Raw genomic sequence first — 17,180 nt, 5'->3', positions numbered from 1 at the left:
GGAAAAAGCAAACAAAGACAAAAAAAAACATTTAAGTTTTATTTTTTTAATTCCCCCCCCCCGGAAATTTTTTTTTTTTTTTTTTTTTTTTTTTTTTTTCATATTTTGTCATGTTACAACCGCAAAATGCTGTTCATTTTATTTGGATTTTATGTAATAGACCAACGTAAAGAAGTGCTAAAGTCCAAGTAAACTCAAACATGATTTCCAGTTCTATATAGAAAACATAAAAGTGAAGAGTAAGGTGATCAACCCCCCCTTTAAACTGATACCCACAAATAAATTCAGTGCAGCCTCGTCAAAGGTGATTAATAGTATTTCTCTGTTATTTCATCTCAGTGTAAATAGTTTAAACACATTTAGCTGTGCTTCTGCTTCAACACACCTGAGTCAAATAATCAGGTCATTAACAGGGCTCTGAGAAACTTGTCTGCATACTAATGAAGTAATTCAGCTGTGTCGGAGCAGGGACACATCTTAAAGCGGCAGCCCTGGAGGACTGGAATTGAAGACCTCTGGTTTAGACCAAAACACATTCTTCTTTTAGACCTGACCCAGTTCAAGTTCAGACTCCAATCCGATTGAGAATCATTGCTCACAACTCTGCTCTGCATCCATTCTTCCGACTGAGGTCGAGTCATAAAACCGCCTGCTGCAATTTTTAGATTTTACTTTTTTTTTTTTTATTCCACGTCAAATTAATCACATTACGTCCCCGAAAAGCACAACAAAGTTTGCGGTTGTAACTTGGAAAGCATTCAAGGAGTGCGAAATCTATAGCAAAGCAGTCGACACTGAAAAATGTTCAATGTGGAATGAGAGGGCTTACTCCACTGGATGAAACAAATAATTTGTGTCTTTGCTGAACCCGCCTGCTGTTCTCAGCATGCTCGGTTTTGGAGAAACCCACGTCTTTTCCTTGATATTGTGTAAACAAGTATGCCCACACGCACGTCACCCCAGGTGGAACGGTATTGACCTGAGAGAGGGGAGCAAGGATGGCAGGAAAACGGATATTAGGTCTCCATGGGAATTTACAAGTGTCTCTTTGTCAATAAATGTGAGCATTTGTTTGTAGTATTTTTTTTAAAAAAAAGATGGACCAGAGCTTTTCTTAACAAGAAGTGCACAAGTTTAAGATAGTCCATTGGACTCACACAAACACACACACACACACACAGAGAGAGAGAGAGAGTATTCATAGATGAATAATGTTGTTGTGTCTGGTGAAATGTAACACAGTTCCAGAGTGGATTGAGAGTGGGGATATTGTGCTAAAACTGACTCTCTCGGACACGAACACACACACACACACACACACTCTGATGCTCAGTGTCTCCCGGTGACTCTTTTGCTTTTATAGATCAGCAAAAGTCTCCACTTCTCCCCTGTTCATCTCTGTTCTGTATAAACACATTCACACACTCACGCACTCACACTCGCATGCAGGTGAAACCGTATAGTCCCAAAACGCTGTCACATACTGGAAGAAATACATCTTACACTATCAACACAGTCCCTCTGCTGGTGCATTTAGAGCATGCACACACACACACACACACACACACACACACACACACACACACACACACAGTGTATTAGTGACCACTTCTCCTGGGAGTGAACTAGAGTTTCTATCTGACCAGAAAGGAGTAAGGGACCCAGCTGAAAATTTCATAAACACTTGACCAGAAAATAACATAAAATTACTAAAGGGTTGAAAAATTAAAGAAATTAAAATTTAAAAATGGCTTAATTATCAAGTAGTTCAAATACATTTAATAGACTTAACACAAATGATGCCACAGATCTATATAAGAATGGAAAATAATACCAAGGAATGCTTTAGGTTTTACATTGGTCAATCAAACCAGACCAATAAAACTGAATATGTGTGTTTGGGAATGCATGCAACACATTATCTACTTTGGATCTGAACGCCTGTGTGTCTGCATGTGTGTTTTTCTCAGAAAGAGAAATTAGTTGTTACTTTAAGTGTCTCTTGAAATGCATTCTCAAGTTCTCCTTAGACAAAGAAAAATGCTTATACCCCAAGAACCTACCTTCATAATTTCTTGTCTTTTTTCTCTATTTCCTCTCCTTCTTCCCTCCATACCTTCAGAACCCCAGACCCCCCTTCCCCTCCCTCCCGTTTCACCTCACCTCCCCCTCCCTGCTCAGGCTACAGACGGAGTGAGTTATGCAGTCCTTTCGTGAGCGCAACAGTGGTTACCACAGCAACCAACCCTGCTATCAGCAGGAGCCCCATGAATTATCTCGCCTGGAGACCTACCGGCAACACCCACATCATCCCCATCCGCAGCATCCACACCCAGGCCCTGGTCCACATCCAGGCCCTGGCCCCGGGCACAACAGGTCAGGCTATGAGGCTATGTCTAACGCAGCAAACGTGCCCACAGGTGGAGCAGCTGGGATCGGAGGACCCAAGGACTGTTACAGCCAACCAAACTATTCTGGGTACCCAGGAAGTACTGGAGGCAGTGGAAATGGAAATGGGAGCTCATCAGCCTCACAGGCAAAAAAATCCTTTAGAGGAAGCAAAGTTCCTCCACCAAACCCCAGTCAACACCTGCAGGGCCCTGGAGGCTATAGTAATCACATGGGCCCAGGAAATTATTCCACTCAGTACATGAGCGAGAGCCATCTCCAGCAGAAATGGGAGGACCCTGCACAGTTAGCACAGTATGAACAGGAGATGGTGGGGCGACTGGAGGCTGGTGCTTCCCCTGCACCTGGATCCTCCCAGTACATAGACTCAAACATGTTGGGGCACTCCCAAACCCCATGCCACCAGCCTTCTACCCCAAGTTACACAAGTCCACACCATCAGCCTCACCCTCCTAACCCTGCTCCCTCACCTCTCATGTATCCCCAAAGTCACCTACACTACCCACAGCCCTCACCCTCTCCATCCCCATACATGGAAAAATGCAGTCCCATGCCCCATTGTTATAAAGGCTACAACATACCTCCAAATTCTCAATATAGCAGACAGCTAAGTAGTCATAGCAGTTTGAAGCAGGGGACTTACAGGTCAACCCAGAACAGCTATGGGTACCAGCAGTCAACACCCAGAGGTTATGAGCAGCAGACCTCTTTACAGGCAATGACCAACCCCCAAGAGCCCCACCCTAAGTACCAACACTATAACCAACCCCAACAAAATTACTGTCTGTCAGAGCTCCCTGTCAGATCTCCAGAACAATATTATCAGACTTGCAGCCCCTCCTCGAGTCATTCCCCTGCTCGCTCTGTCGGACGCTCGCCCTCATACAGCTCCACCCCTTCACCACTGATGACTAATCCAGAATCATTCCAGTACGGCCAACCACCAATGACACCTGGGGCAGCCTCGTCGTCGTCATCCTCTTCAGCTGGTATGCAAGATCAAGCCAGCGCAAACACCATGCTAATGCCCCCGCGGTCCCACCCTTCGCCCAACATATCCCACACGACGTCCCACAGCTACACTTCGACGCCACAAGCGCCCACAATGAAAGAGCGCTTCTCGGAGAAGCTGTTGTCAAACCCCAGCTTGTGGAGCCTGAACGCTCTCACCTCTCAGGTGGAGAATATCTCCAATAATGTCCAACAGCTCCTGCTTTCAGAAGCCCTGGTTGCAAACAAGAAGGGCGGCAAGCGCAGCAGTGGTGGGAGCAACAGCAGCACTGGAAGTGGGGCCTCCACCAAGAAAGGTGAAGAATACAAAAGCCCTCCATATCCAGACAGTGGTGGCAATGTGGGCGGGGTCCCCATGCATGAACCTTACTCTACCCCACAGCACCAACCATTGCCTATGGAACTCCATGAGGGTGGCTACTCCAGCAGCAGTGATGAACCATTGGACAGAGGTTTCTATTACTTTGGCCAGGGTAGAAGTCCAGCCCAGGCTCACAACAACACACAACTCAGCTTGGACACAGCCTCCTCTTGCTCCATTGCTTCTCCAGATGATATGTCTACTAGGTCTGGGGACTCGGGTCTGCACAACCTTACCCCAGATCCTATAAGATGCACGGCAGGGCAAGGAGGAGATGGCATGAATACCCCAGGGAAGAGCATCGGTGATGAGAGATCTCCAACAAGCATTACAATACCAAGTCCTATGAAACAAGAAAGTGATTCCCCATCAGACATACAACACATCAATCAGCCTGTAAAGGAAAACTTTGAAGAGTCAGCTTGGACTGAAAAACCTGCAGGAAAAGAAGAGGAAGCAATGGATAAAACTCTTGATTTTATAAGTAATTCAGACTCAAACAACCCTACAGAGAAGCAAGAGAAATGGACAGATGAGGAAAAATGCCCAAATTTCTACAGCAAAATAAACACGAACATGGCAGAAAAAGGCTATTGCTATGAAGACACAATGTACCAAGAGGTCCAGAGCAAATATGACTCAGATGCAAGAGATTCAGTTGAACAATCCCCGGCTGATCTCTCTGATTCCAGTAACAAAGATCACTTTAGTCAAGAGATGAAGTCAGAGGTATTCAAGTCTGAATCTCCAACTGCATCCGAGAGCTCTGTGAAAACGTTGCCGTTCATTTCAAGAGGAGACCTTGAGCAGGATCCATATTCCACAGAGAAAGACGACAGTTCGGCAAATACCTCTCCAACCCCACGAACTGAAGTCCTGGAAGAGTCTAGCTGTGACAAGAAGGAGAGCAGAACTCAGGAGAATGACAAAGACATGGACAGGGAAGAGGATGAGATAAATGAAGATGAGAAAGAAGAAATTGAAAAATGTTCTTTTTCACAGCTTTTGTCTAAAGAAGTTAGGGAGGAAGAAGAGGAGGAGGAGAAAGAAAGTCAGTCATTAACTGAAGAGCACACAAATGACGAAGACATCCAAATGAGTCCTTCTGAAGATCTCTGCAGCAGAACAGAAATCCACAATTTAGCTCTTAACACCGACAGTGATTTGCCAGGGGGACCCGGTCTTCTTAATGCAGCAGCAGCAACGACAGCAACAGATGTTTCAACAAGGGAGTCAGCCATTGGCGACACAGCACCTCAGCCACAGTCTGCTATGCCAGTCTTCTCTGCTCTCAATGATAAGGCAGCTCCTCCGGCTCAGGCTAGAGATCATATTGATCACAGCGATGCTAAGGTCCTGGAGCCAGACTCTCCTCAGCTGCCAGGGAAGTCAATACTTCCCTCTGCCCCATCCTGGGCTGACACTCCACCATCTCCTCAAAAAGGGGATGATGATATAGAACCAGGCATAAGTTGTTCCAGTGCAGTGACACCACTAGCTAAACCAGAGCCCATGGTTCCATCCGCTCAGCCAAGGACATACGGGCGTAAGCATGTTAGGGGTAGAAGGAGAATCATACATTCAGGTGTGGCATTAAGGCGACAACTGAGCTTGAAGAAGGAGGAAGAAAAGGAAGACAAAGAAACAAATTCCTCTCAGCAAAAATTGAGCATGGCTCCAAGCAAGACTGTTTTATTCTCAGATCAAACTAACCTTGCTCATCAGGATTCTATGATGAGCCAGACTCCTAAAATGCTGACAGAGGGTTTTCAATCCAGAATGTGCACTCGCTCTTTTAATGCGCCAGATATCCAAACAAAAGTTGAACCTAATGTAAAGAGAAAACCAGGCCCAAAACCTGGACCTAAGACAGGGTCAAAACCCAGTGCAAAACCAGGGCCTAAGCCAGGTGCTAAGCCTGGTCTAAAGGCAGGTCCCAAACCTGGACCAAAACCTGGGAAAAAGACAGGACAAAAGCCTGCGCCACATGAATCAGAAGTGCCATTGAAAATTGAAACTGTTGTAAGGCACAAACCAGGGCCAAAACCAGGTTCAAAATCTGGACCAAAACCAGCCCTAAGACCAGGTCCAAAACCTGGACTCAAACCTGCTGAGGTTTTGCCTCCTACTGAGGCTGCTCCCATCAAAGCTCCAGTTGGTCGCCCCAGGGGCTCAATTTCAAAAACAAAATTGATGGACCGGGAAGATCCAAGACAAGAAGTCCCAGAAATGCAAAGCAGGACCAGGAAAGCTCTAAAACATGCAACACTGCAATATAACCAAGATGGAAGATCTCCTACAGAGGAAAAGCAATCTCTCCCAGAAATAAAGGTACAAGAAAGGGAAAACAACAATATGGTCTTAAGATCCAGAAAACCCTCACAGGATAAGCTAACAAAAGAAAAGGAAAGGGGAGGGGAAGATATTCAAACTTCAACACCAACAGAAAATAAAATCAGTGATATCTCTCTAAAGGTTAAAGAGGTCATAGTTGTGAAAAAACTGCTAACTCCAAATCCTGATGCCATGATAACAACAAATGTTTCCCTACACTCACCCGTGCCACTTGCAAAGCCAGTCCTCTCTGAAGAATCTAAAGAAAAGACATTATCAATACTGAAGCGTTCATCTAGCCCAGACATTTCCACACCCCCTGTAAAAAAGAAGAGAGGTCCAAAGCCCAAACTAAGAAACTTACCATCTCAGTCAGTCCTGTTTGAAGAGACTCTACCAGCACGCAAAGACAAAAGTGTCCGAGGCCCCAGAAGAAAGCGAGGACCACCCAGGAAAGCTTCTCTGGTTTGTGCCTCAACAAAAGATGCTCCTCCTAACAGCAGTGGATCTACCAACAGTGACGTGCCTGTGGTGCCTCCTCAGTGCCCCACCAAAACAAAAGTTCTCCCTCCACGCAAAGGAAGAGGGCAGAAATATGAGGCAATGGTACAGAAGATTACATCTCCCAGCTCAAAAAAACACTTCCTAGCTACCCAACAAGAGAGTAGTCTAAGTGAGGATTTTACATCGAAGGCTTTTTCTGAATTTGTCTTTAAGGAAGGTGAGGCTTTTATTCAAATAAATAACACAGAGACACTAGAGTTTACAAAGGAGGAAATGAAAGAGCAAGAAGAAGCAATGGTAATGGAGGACGTTACACAACAAGGCGGCAAGCATGAGCTAAGTCAAGAGGAATCAGCAAAAGATATAGTGAGACCATCAGTGGAAGATGAGGTGACAAATAAGAATTATGGAAGACAAGAAAAAGGTAAAACAGAAACCAAGATGGAGGTTGCTGACAATAAGGCTTCGTCTTCAACAGAGACATGGTTAGAAGTTGGAACTCTAGATGAGAGGACACAACAGACTTCCAAGAGTGATGCCACAAAGTCTGTCAGAACGAAGAGAAAGAGATGGGCCATGGTGGAAAGTACAGATGCGTCCGTGGTGGCTTTGGAAGCAGACAGCCTCATTATTACAACACCAAGACTTGCTAAACAGAGAGCCATTAAGAACAACCATGAAATGCACCTTAAACAGAGGAGGAAGAAGAGAAAGGGCGAAGCCAATTTAGAGGAAACCGAGAAAGTAGATGAGCTCATCACAACAGAAACGCCAGAACCTGTGGAAAGAATAGAGGAAAAAGTCACCACCACAGAGTCCACAAAGTCCACAGAACCTCTACCAACTAACGAGGATAAATTCACAGAAACCCCCCAAGCCATCTCTGCAGAACTTATTCAAAAACCTCGCAGAGGCCGAAAACCATCCGCAAACCCAACTAAACAAAAAAGAAGCCAAGCCTCAATGGAGCATGCTCCTGGGAAGCCAGTGAAGATCCACAAAAAACCTGGGCCAAAACCTGGAATGAAAGATGCCATTGAGGTAATTGAGGCAGTTGTAAGGGCAGCCGGATGTGAGCAGGACCAAAAAGAGGAAAGAGCAAAAGAAGAAAGAGAAAAAAGAGAACGAGAGAACATAGAAAGTGAAGAGACTAGTATTGTGGGTCCTGTGGTGACCGTTACAGAAAAGCAGATGGAGTTCATCTCTGTGAAAAGAATCAGAAGGAGACCAATCAACAGGAATTCCAAACTGTCTTTTTGTCCTTATGTACGGATCAACAACTCTAGAGACTTTTCTTCTTGGTGTGCCATAGTCAACAAGCCTGAAGATGCTGTTGTGTTTCAGAGACGGAGAAAAAAGGGCATACTTAGAATGAGGAATCCTTTCACAGTTGCTAAAGCAGTGCCACACACTGCTGCCATGCAACTAGGACCATTGGTAAACACAAACCTATCTGACATGCGTCTTACGTGTTGCTTATGTGGGAAACCACCAAACTACAAAGACCTGGGTGATTTGTGTGGACCATACTACACAGAAGATAGCATTCCACGGAAAATTTTGACTATCACACATACGCAACTCTTCAGGGAAGACGGCAGCAAGACCCACAGGAATGACAGTAACAGCAGTGAAGAACCGGGGACTTCTTCAAAGACTGAAGATAGAGTGAACTCAGAAAAGGAGGAAAGTACAGAAGCTACCACTGAAGAGGCTGGAAACAGCAGGCACCATCACCGGCACTACAGGCGGCTACTGAGACCGGAAAGACCGTGTCAGGAAGGTGGTCCGAGAAGAGTTACCCTCAGAGAGAGATTCAGGAGAATGAAGCAGCTCCAGAATCTCTGCACGGCCACTTCAAAGGACCAAGAGGGCAATGAAAGCATATTCCAAAAGCTACAAATGGAGGCAGTGGCCAAGGAGCACTGGGCTCATGAAAACTGTACCATCTGGACTAAGGGGATAATTATGGTAGCTGGAAGGCTATATGGACTGAAGGAAGCTGCCAACAAGTCAGCTCAAACGGTATGTTAACAATCATAAAGAGGCTCAATATACGGTCAAGACATTCCTTCTTTGTGTCTTATTTATTTTAGAATGGTGCTTTACTGGTTTTGTTCTCTGTCTGATGAACCCCAGAGCTGTCACAAGTGCCAGATTTCGGGAGCGTCTCTCAGCTGCTGTTGGAGAGGCTGCTCTTATAAGTACCACTACATCTGCGCCAAAGAGATAGGTAAGAAACTACGGTAGGAAACAATGCCAGAGAACTGGACTGAAATTTAAACAAAAGAAGCCAACGTGGAGAGATGAAAGTGAGGTCAAGCATGAGTTAAAATAAAAATAAAAAAAGAGTGAAAAATTAAATGGTGAGTCAAGAGAAGTTGATGTGGGTAAACCGAGAGGGAAAATGCATAGAGTAGTAGCAATATTGAATGCAAAAAGATATGTCTGAGAGCTCAGAGGGAGGGAAAACCCAAAAGAGAGCTTTGATTAAAGAGGATGATGAAAGTGGGAGTATGAAAGAAAGAGAAGGGAACCAGACGGGTGGGGGCGGGGGGTAGTTTCTATGTGTGCATTATTGACCGCAACCCCTGTGGCTCCATCCATCCACGCGGCTGTCGGGGCTCTAAATGTGGGTGTGTGAACCTCTACTGACATGTGCAATGGTTGCTTAAATACCTAAATTGTTCATCTCAGGAGCATGTTACGAATGTGTACGTCCCCTCAGCTCACCCATTTTGTGTGTTCCTGTTCGCTGTTGCTGCTGGAAGTGTCAGCATGTGTGTGACATGGCTTACCCTTGTGAAACTTCATGCCAGAGAGGTACAGTGTGAGGATTAGAAGGCCTGCCACGTCTGCAGAGCCAGCAGAGGGAGCGGAGTGAGGCCCTTTTTAATCCTGCTGAGTGCACCAGCCATATCTGCCTGCCCGCTCTGCAACTCATCCACTCACTTGCGCCCCATCTCTCGTTCCTCTTACTTTCTGTGCAATTCTTTCTTTTGCATTTTCATCGTTTACTGGCTTTTGCCGTCTATGTGGGGCTCAAGGGTGTTGTGCGTCTGTTTGATTCATTTCTCTTGTTTAGCTGCGACGCAAGCTTATCTTCCTCTTTGCCTTTTCTCCCGCTGCCTGTAGGCTGCACATTCCACGAGGATGATTTTTCCATCAAATGCCCAAAACATGAGGTAAGAAAAGAAAACTGTTACTAGTAAAATATATGCATATTAATCATTACAGTGTTTGTTGCTGATATTTTACAAGGCTTGAAGATCTTTTGGTCTTTGAAAGTCGACGCTTTGCAGCATCGAGTTGTAGACGATGTTACAGTGCATTGCAAAAGTATTCATACGTCCTAAAATTGTAGATACATTGTCACAACCGCAGTGTATTTCAATGATGTTCAAAAGGTACTGCGTAATTATTTGTTGGAAGGGAAATGATTAATGGATTCCAGCATTAGTTCACAAAAAGAAAGATCTGAAAGGTTTTGTTATGGATTTTTGTTAACCCTCTTCCACTCTGATACCCCAAAATAAAATTCACTGCATGGAAAGAGTCCATGAATGATTCAAGTCAATGAATATTGTGGAAGTTTCACTTTCTTTTTTTTAATTTTTGGAAGACATACGTGAACAAGCAGAGCTCATGATTTAACTTTTCTTCTCATGACTGCCTTCCTGTCCTACTTTTACTTTTCTAAAAGGAAAAGTGTATACCTGTGCACATCCAGAATGTGAATCGACTGGATATACCGCATGCCACACGCAGTGCAGTTTACGTAGCTCATCCTGTCCCTGTTATTGTCGTTCAACTACAAAGGACAGATTCATCGTTATCATCCCAGACTCACTAATTGTTAAGCATTTCCAGCAGCCTAGACCGACCCAGCACCCTCAGACCTCCACAATTACAACGGCTCCCTGCTTTTCTGGTGAACATTAACAGTCTGCACCACACCTGCTTTTCCTGTGGGATAGACACCATCTGCTGGTGATGAATGGACAGTGCAGCACAGCGTGGAAGGTCAAATGCGAGGGGGGGGGGGGTGGTTGAGAGAGGCAGAGATGCTGACATTCAGCAGAGAGCAGCAGTGCATTGAGGCAGCGGTGGCACCAGGCTCACATCCTCCCTCCCTCACCCCCCTTCTCTGCATCTGCATTTTCTCTTCCTCCCTCCCTCCTTTGCTCCCTTTTCCTTTCCTGCTCTCCTCTGTGCAGACTGGCAGGGATGAAAAGCTGGCAGCTGATCAAAACACCCCACCCACCATCGCTGCCTGTTATCCTCCCCACATGCTCTCTCCACCATTACTCTCTACTTCTTCCTCTCATTATTTCTCCTTCCTCCTTCTTTTTTTCCTGTTAGCCTCATTCCGCTTCTTTGCTCCCCCGCTGCTCCGTCTCTCCCAGCGTCTCAATCCGTTCACCTTCTGATATCCTATAAGCTCCCCGATTTGTTTTCCCCCCCACCTTCCATCCTCCCTTCTCCCTTCCTCAATCAGCCCCTTTCTCACCCGCTTCCTTTCTCATCCTCTCTCCCTCTCTCTCTCCTTCTCCCTGCGCCTCCCCCTTCACCTCCACTCGCACGTCTGAGCGGCAGAGACGAAGTGTGAGAAACAGAGAGAAAATGAGAGCAAGTCAGAGAGAGAGAGAGAGAGAGATTGTTGTTAGCTGCGCTGAGGCAGAGCTGTCATCAGGCTGAGGGATCTGAGAGGCTGCACGTCTGCGCCGAGCCAATTTAAGCTGAGCGGCCCAATCAAAGGGAAGAGGAGACACGGATAAACATGCAAGCACCCCACCCATGGGTTGCCACGTCAGAGGACTCTCTTTATCCACACGTTCTCACTTTAAGGCGGGATAAAATTCACCTAAACGTAACGCTTTAATAGCGCATCAGCACGGGATGATTAGCAGGTTAGCTGTAAGCTCGCATATATCCACTTTGGGTGCAAAAATAAAAACTAAGGAACAGGGGAAACGCAGACAGTTTCACGCTGAGGCTGAGCTGGAATAGAAAGAGCCGAATCAGGACAGTTACATCAGAGAGCGGCAGACTGGGAGACGTCGAGATGGTGCAAGGAAGGAAAGGCTGCAAAAGAGGAGAGCCTTCCTGTGACGGCGAGGTGGAGAGACTAAAGGTGTAAAAAAAAAAAAAACGAAAAGAAAGTCATGTGTTACTCCAGAGACCAGAAAGCAGAAAGAGACAGAGAGAGAACAGGAAGACCACGAGGATGGGCAGGTGGCAGGCTGAAGCCACAAGGAGGAAAATAAATGGAGAACACACTGCCTTTCAAATGTAGTAATCCTTCTTGATTGCTGATTCCACGCGTTGTCACATTTCCACCACAAACTTCAGATCACCACAAAGTAGTGAACTGGAAGGAAAATGATTGTTTTCTGTGTGTAATCTGGTGTTCTACAAAAGCCCCCAGATTTTTGACAGAACATTAGCAAACAAACGGCGTCATGAAGAGCAAGTAGCACAGCAGACAGGTCAGAGATAACATCATGGAGCAATTTAAAAATGTCCCAGTCTTTCAAGCGCTAGATGCAAAAATGAACCAACCATGACTAAACGGACAGGCTGGAGAAGAGGATATTTAATCAGAGAAGCAGCAGAGGCCCCTGGTAACTCTGGAGAAGGTTCAAACATCCACAAATAAGTAGCAAAAAAGAAATCCTTCAAAACAATAGGAAGTCTATTTTTTACAGTTTGCAGTAGACCTTATAGGAGACATCTCAAACATCTCCTACACTTGGGTGAGACCAAAATGTAACTTTTTGCTTTAAAGTACATCCAAAAAGCAGTGTGTGGCAGAAAACTACCTTGCAGGAAGACATGGGAGTCACAGTAGCATACTGTAAGGATGCTTTTCTTTAGCAGAACTAGGAAATCATGGGAATTTGGTAGGAGGGCGGATGCAACTAAATATAAAATAATTCTAGAACAGAATCTGGAAGAGACTATAAAGATTTGATACTGGACGGAGGCCTTTCAGCAGGCTAACGTGGAATACTGCCTCAGTGTTAAGATGTGTCAAAATTGAATCTAGCTGAAAATGACCAATAAATGTGTATTTTAAAAAAAATTATATCCTCAGAGTGACTGGGAGTTATTTTGCAAAAAAGGAATGAGCAGAAAATCAAGTTTTTAGATGTGCGAACCTTTTAGAGATGTAGCTCAAAAGACTTAAAGCTGCCTGGAGCCAAACATTTTTCAGGGCATTGACTACAAACTCATGCAACCTATTTCAAATTTCTATTTGTTGCAAAAACTGAAATTTGTGATGTTTTTTTTTCTTCATCATTATGCAGCACTTTCTTTCTATTCGCTGATAAAAACATAGGGAAATACACAGAAACTTGTGGTTGCAGCACAACCAAAACAAGAAGAGGCTCAAGCAGTGTGAAAACTTTTGCGAGACACTGTAAGTGCATCTCTGGCTCTTACATGGTTTTCTTTTTGCAGCCAAGCTGGTCAGCTGAATTCATCTCCTCTTTCATGCAGCAACCTCGCTTTGATGTTTTCTGCACATTTCTGCAGAAAAAGCTTCAACTCTCACGGCTCAGAGTGGCCTGGAGGCTCTCTCCACCTGCATCACAGCTGCCTGAAGCTTTTTCTGGTTCAAACCAAAGGAAAAAAAAAAAAAAAGGGCTCATAAGACAGGATGAAGAGAGTCGCTCTGAACGTCTCTAAATTTCTCCTTTCTTCCTTAACAGGATCTGTAATATATCCCTGCATTCCACCTTCACTTCCAAAATCATCACTCTGCCACTTATCCTGCAAGCCAAAAAAAAAAATAGAAAAATAAATAAAAATAAAATAAATGACAGTAGACGAGCACGACGGCGAGAGGCTGCGTCGAGGTGTGGAGCCATGGAGCCGCTTATTCCCTGGAGAGCTGAACAGCTGCTTGCTGAAAAACGATCCCTTGCAGCAGCGAGGCAGGGGGTGGTGACGCCGTCTATCAAGGGGAGGGGGACGTGCTTTTTGTCTGGACCCCAGCGGAAACTATTTGAAATGCAGAGCGAGGAACATTCGTGTGTGAGTGTGTGTTTTCTGTTTTCGGATGGGCTCAGAGAACCGAACAGAAACGTCCAGCAGGATCCCACAGCAGCGTTCTCCCTGTGGCGTATGTGATTACTCATTCCACAGCCACACCCTCACCATGTGTTTGTGTCTGAGTGCATCTTCAGTTCAAGATCTCGTCTGTCTTGGTGGGGTGGGATTATATATATATATATATATATATATATATATATATAAGAAAAGGAAAAAAAAAAACACTGAAACAAGTGTCAAACATGGTGGCGGTAGCATCATGATGTTGGGCTGTTTTGCTAAACAGCCTAATACACAAAAATACAGCAACCAACCAATGGATGTACCATTTCAATGTCAGCATTTGTGTTTGGAACACGAGACGAAACAAAAAAAAAATAAAATAAAATAAACGAGGAAACTGTAAATTATGTGCTTTACAAGTTCTAATGGAAAAAAAATTGTATTTTAATATAATGCTCTTATCTTTAAAGGTGTATATTGATGTGCATTATGACTAGGCAACATCATTGCGTCACCCTTGTTATATGTCAGGCTTTGTGTTACTCAGAAATGAAAATATATAGATATATATGTAAAAAAAACAAAACAAACAAAAAAAAAAAATTAAATTTGTTGAGTTTAATTCAACTGTGTGCACATTCAGTATGTACAGCAGACATCCTCATCGTGCCGGATCGGTCGAGGGCTTGGGTTATGGGAGCGGGAGTTCGGTCTCATGTCACTTCATATCAATGTACAGCTCAGAAATATCCAATGATGTGTAATTACTCCACAGCCACGCAAAGAGACGCTCCACCTGTCTGTTTGTGTATCGAAAATGTAGCCTACTCTTCTCTCTGCCGGGCAATATAACGCTGCGCCGCGCAGGGAGGCCGTTAACGTTCTAGTCATATCAGAAAGAGACACATTTAAGTATTAAAAGCAGAAAAGAAAAGTGCAAAAACGCCACACCAAAACATTCTCTTTTCGAAGCTCATTATTTAATGGTGTACAGAAGTATTTGATGCTGTTTAAATGTAAGATGTGATGTACTAATATAATTGTGTATAGTATTTCCTAGAGATGTTTATTTTCTATAAAATGGAATATGTTATTGCTTATAAAACATTATTAAAAGAATCTGTTGATGATACAGGAAAAAAAAAGAAAAAAAAGATAACCCCCCCCCCTTTTTTGGAATGTCACTTGTCTTAAGTGGGAGCATGCCGTTTTATTGATTTTCATGTCTGTTTGTTTTGGACTCGATGACACTACAGCATCACTTTGTTTGAAATGTTTTTTGTAACGCCAATGTTAAATATACCAGCACCTTTCAATGCTGCTACGACCAACGCCTGGTGTTTTTGTCTTCCCTCGACACGCACACTTTGACACACTGAAGAAGAGAAACCTGGACTAACGGCGTACAGCTAATTTATGGAAAAAAAAAAAAAAAGCATGTTTTCTTTTTCAATACGTCAAAGGTTTGAAATCATAAATCTTTTGGATTTTCTTAGCACATTTTTCCCATATAAAAATAAGTATTTGCTGAGACGTTCTGGGAGTGTGTGGCACTTTGTTGTGTGCATTAAACACAACAAAAAATCTGAAAAGTGTGCAATACAGTTCTAAAACTGCTTAGAAGAACCTAGAATGTCAAAATCTACAAATTATGTAAGTACATAGGAACACAGGTCACTCTTCAAAAGAGGAAACACAAGCGAGCATGTCATTTCAGTTCAACCCATATCCACAGTCAGAACAATTATTGAAGCTTAAACTATTAGTTACATTCTCAAATTAAGACGATTCACCAATAAAGATGTGAAAGCCATAAGTTTTCTTTAAAAAAATGATTTAATATTTACATGTAAATATGGAGAAATAATATAGGAGAGGAAGGAGGAAAGAAAAGAAATGTCAGTTACAAGACGATACCTTCCAACAAGGTTGCTACACAAGCTTTCTCTTCAGTTTTCAGATTTCACATGACCAACTATAAAATAAAATAAAAACATACTGTTAAATGGCAAACATTTTGTTGAAACTTTTTTACAGTTTTTAAAAATAAAAATAATCAGAAAATGATCTGGTCCACCTAAAATATGAGAAAAAGATATTTTCTTGTATGATAGTGTTACAAATGGGGAGGAGGGGTTTAATATTTCTTTTTTTTTAGGGCAACAAATGATCTTCAGAAATGTCAAAGCCATGTCATAAAAAAAACTGTTTTTGCTTTCATATGTTTACAAATGTCCAAGACCTAAAGAGTCAACCAGCTCAGATCTATGCGGTACAGTCCTGACTCGACTAAACCTGGTCTAAGAATAGTCAAGATGGATTCAGGGGGAGGAAATAAGCAATTATCACTCTGCGTACAAAAACAAAACAAACAAAAAAGAAACGCCTAATCAAAGTTCCTCCAGATTATAAATATGGTGTAAAATATGTACACAGCAAAAAAACAAATACACAATACCTATGAAAATAATTTCATAAAGCCTTATTGTTATTGTTGTTTTCCATTAAGAGCAGCCTCACAGGCCTAGTGCAGACAGGAGATTGAGAGGGGTTGAGCCAGATGATGACCTCAAACCTTTACAGTATGTGAAGGGGCTTTTCAGCGCGCATGTCCACGATCAAACCATTGAGTTTGGTTACTTTTTATTTAATTTTTTTTTTTTACCTCCCCATAATCAAAGAGACATCAAAACCCCCCACAAGACGGGCCGTCCGATTTGGGGGGGAAAAAGGTGCAGATCTGCCAGATGAGGGAGGAGAGAGGGAGGAGCTACACGGCAAACATCTCCAGTGGTGGCTCCTCACTGTGGTCAGAGTAGGACACTGCAATCAATTCTCACAAGAGAGTCCAGCCTGATAGGAAAAAAGATGCTTTGTGGGTTTTTTTTTTTTGTTTTATTTTTATTTTTTTTCACATTACTTCATAATTTAAAAAGAAACAGAGTGCGTGAACTCTAAAAGTGCCTTAAGATGTGAGGCCGGGTAGGCAGAGGAGGAGCAACCAGTGAATTTCAAAGGACACTGGAAGGTTTCCGCGGCAGCAGGTCTTTTCCTCCACCTGTTCCTGCGCGCGTTTGTACGCAGGAGGCGTTTCGGTACACACGGCGTCCGTGCAAGCCTCCCTCACCCCAACCTCTCCCTCGCTCTAGCTGCTGGTGACGGTGGTGCCGCTGCCCAGCTTTATGATCATCTGCTGGCAGTCGTGGAGCGTCCGCTTGTCGCCGAGCTTCTCCAGGGTGCGGGCCGCGTCGGCCAGCATGCCCACCCGCTGGCCCGGCGCCGACAGGAACGAGGGAGGAAGGTAGCGGCAGGCCAGCATCACGGCCTCGGCCTGCTCCCGCTGGCCGGGCCGCGCCTCGCACTCCTCTGCACACAGAGAAACCAAACGTCTGGTGAGCTACGGAGCTCAGGTCAACTATCTGGATTATGTGTGCTTTTATTTATCCCCCCCCCTCCACCATTATTTTAATATATTATAGTAGTTTTTTTTATAAAAACT

At 44.0% G+C, this 17,180-nt stretch overlaps 2 protein-coding genes across 3 annotated transcripts in view; one reads left to right on the top strand and one right to left on the bottom strand.

Annotated features, from left to right (window-relative positions):
• Nucleotides 1-2,122: 2,122 nt before the first annotated feature.
• rai1 (retinoic acid induced 1) lies at nt 2,123-13,415 on the top strand. Of its 2 annotated transcripts, XM_015033638.1 has the most exons (4): nt 2,123-8,644; nt 8,759-8,852; nt 9,755-9,804; nt 13,336-13,415. In XM_015033638.1, the coding sequence occupies exons 1-4, from the start codon at nt 2,201-2,203 to the stop codon at nt 13,342-13,344; spliced, it is 6,597 nt and encodes a 2,198-aa protein (XP_014889124.1). In that variant the 5' UTR covers nt 2,123-2,200; the 3' UTR covers nt 13,345-13,415. The 2 variants fall into 2 exon arrangements, with proteins under 2 accessions (XP_014889124.1, XP_014889123.1); XM_015033637.1 differs by lacking the exon at nt 13,336-13,415 and having other exon boundaries at nt 9,755-12,743.
• Nucleotides 13,416-16,571: 3,156 nt separating this feature from the next.
• Nucleotides 16,572-17,180, bottom strand: part of srebf1 (sterol regulatory element binding transcription factor 1) — a 16,161-nt gene continuing 15,552 nt past the window's right edge. The window contains exon 19 of the mRNA XM_015033640.1: nt 16,572-17,047. Within this exon, the coding sequence (XP_014889126.1) occupies nt 16,827-17,047 (221 nt within the window). The 3' untranslated portion in view covers nt 16,572-16,826. The remainder of the gene's footprint in view (nt 17,048-17,180) is intronic.

Source organism: Poecilia latipinna, unplaced genomic scaffold, assembly GCF_001443285.1.
Source record: "Poecilia latipinna isolate Pla-1442-1.1 unplaced genomic scaffold, P_latipinna-1.0 Scaffold275, whole genome shotgun sequence".
In the NCBI taxonomy this organism is placed as follows: Eukaryota; Metazoa; Chordata; class Actinopteri; order Cyprinodontiformes; family Poeciliidae; genus Poecilia; species Poecilia latipinna.
The sequence above is the reverse complement of the archived record's forward strand: the minus strand, read 5'-3'. Positions and strand labels throughout refer to the sequence as shown.

Excerpts from the sequence above, each read along its gene's own strand:
- rai1 (XM_015033637.1), top strand. The coding sequence starts at position 2,201 with ATGCAGTCCTTTCGTGAGCGCAACAGTGGTTACCACAGCAACCAACCC. Across the intron at positions 8,645-8,758 it reads CCAACAAGTCAGCTCAAACG|AGCTGTCACAAGTGCCAGAT; the intron begins GTATGTTAACAA and ends GATGAACCCCAG. Across the intron at positions 8,853-9,754 it reads CATCTGCGCCAAAGAGATAG|GCTGCACATTCCACGAGGAT; the intron begins GTAAGAAACTAC and ends CGCTGCCTGTAG.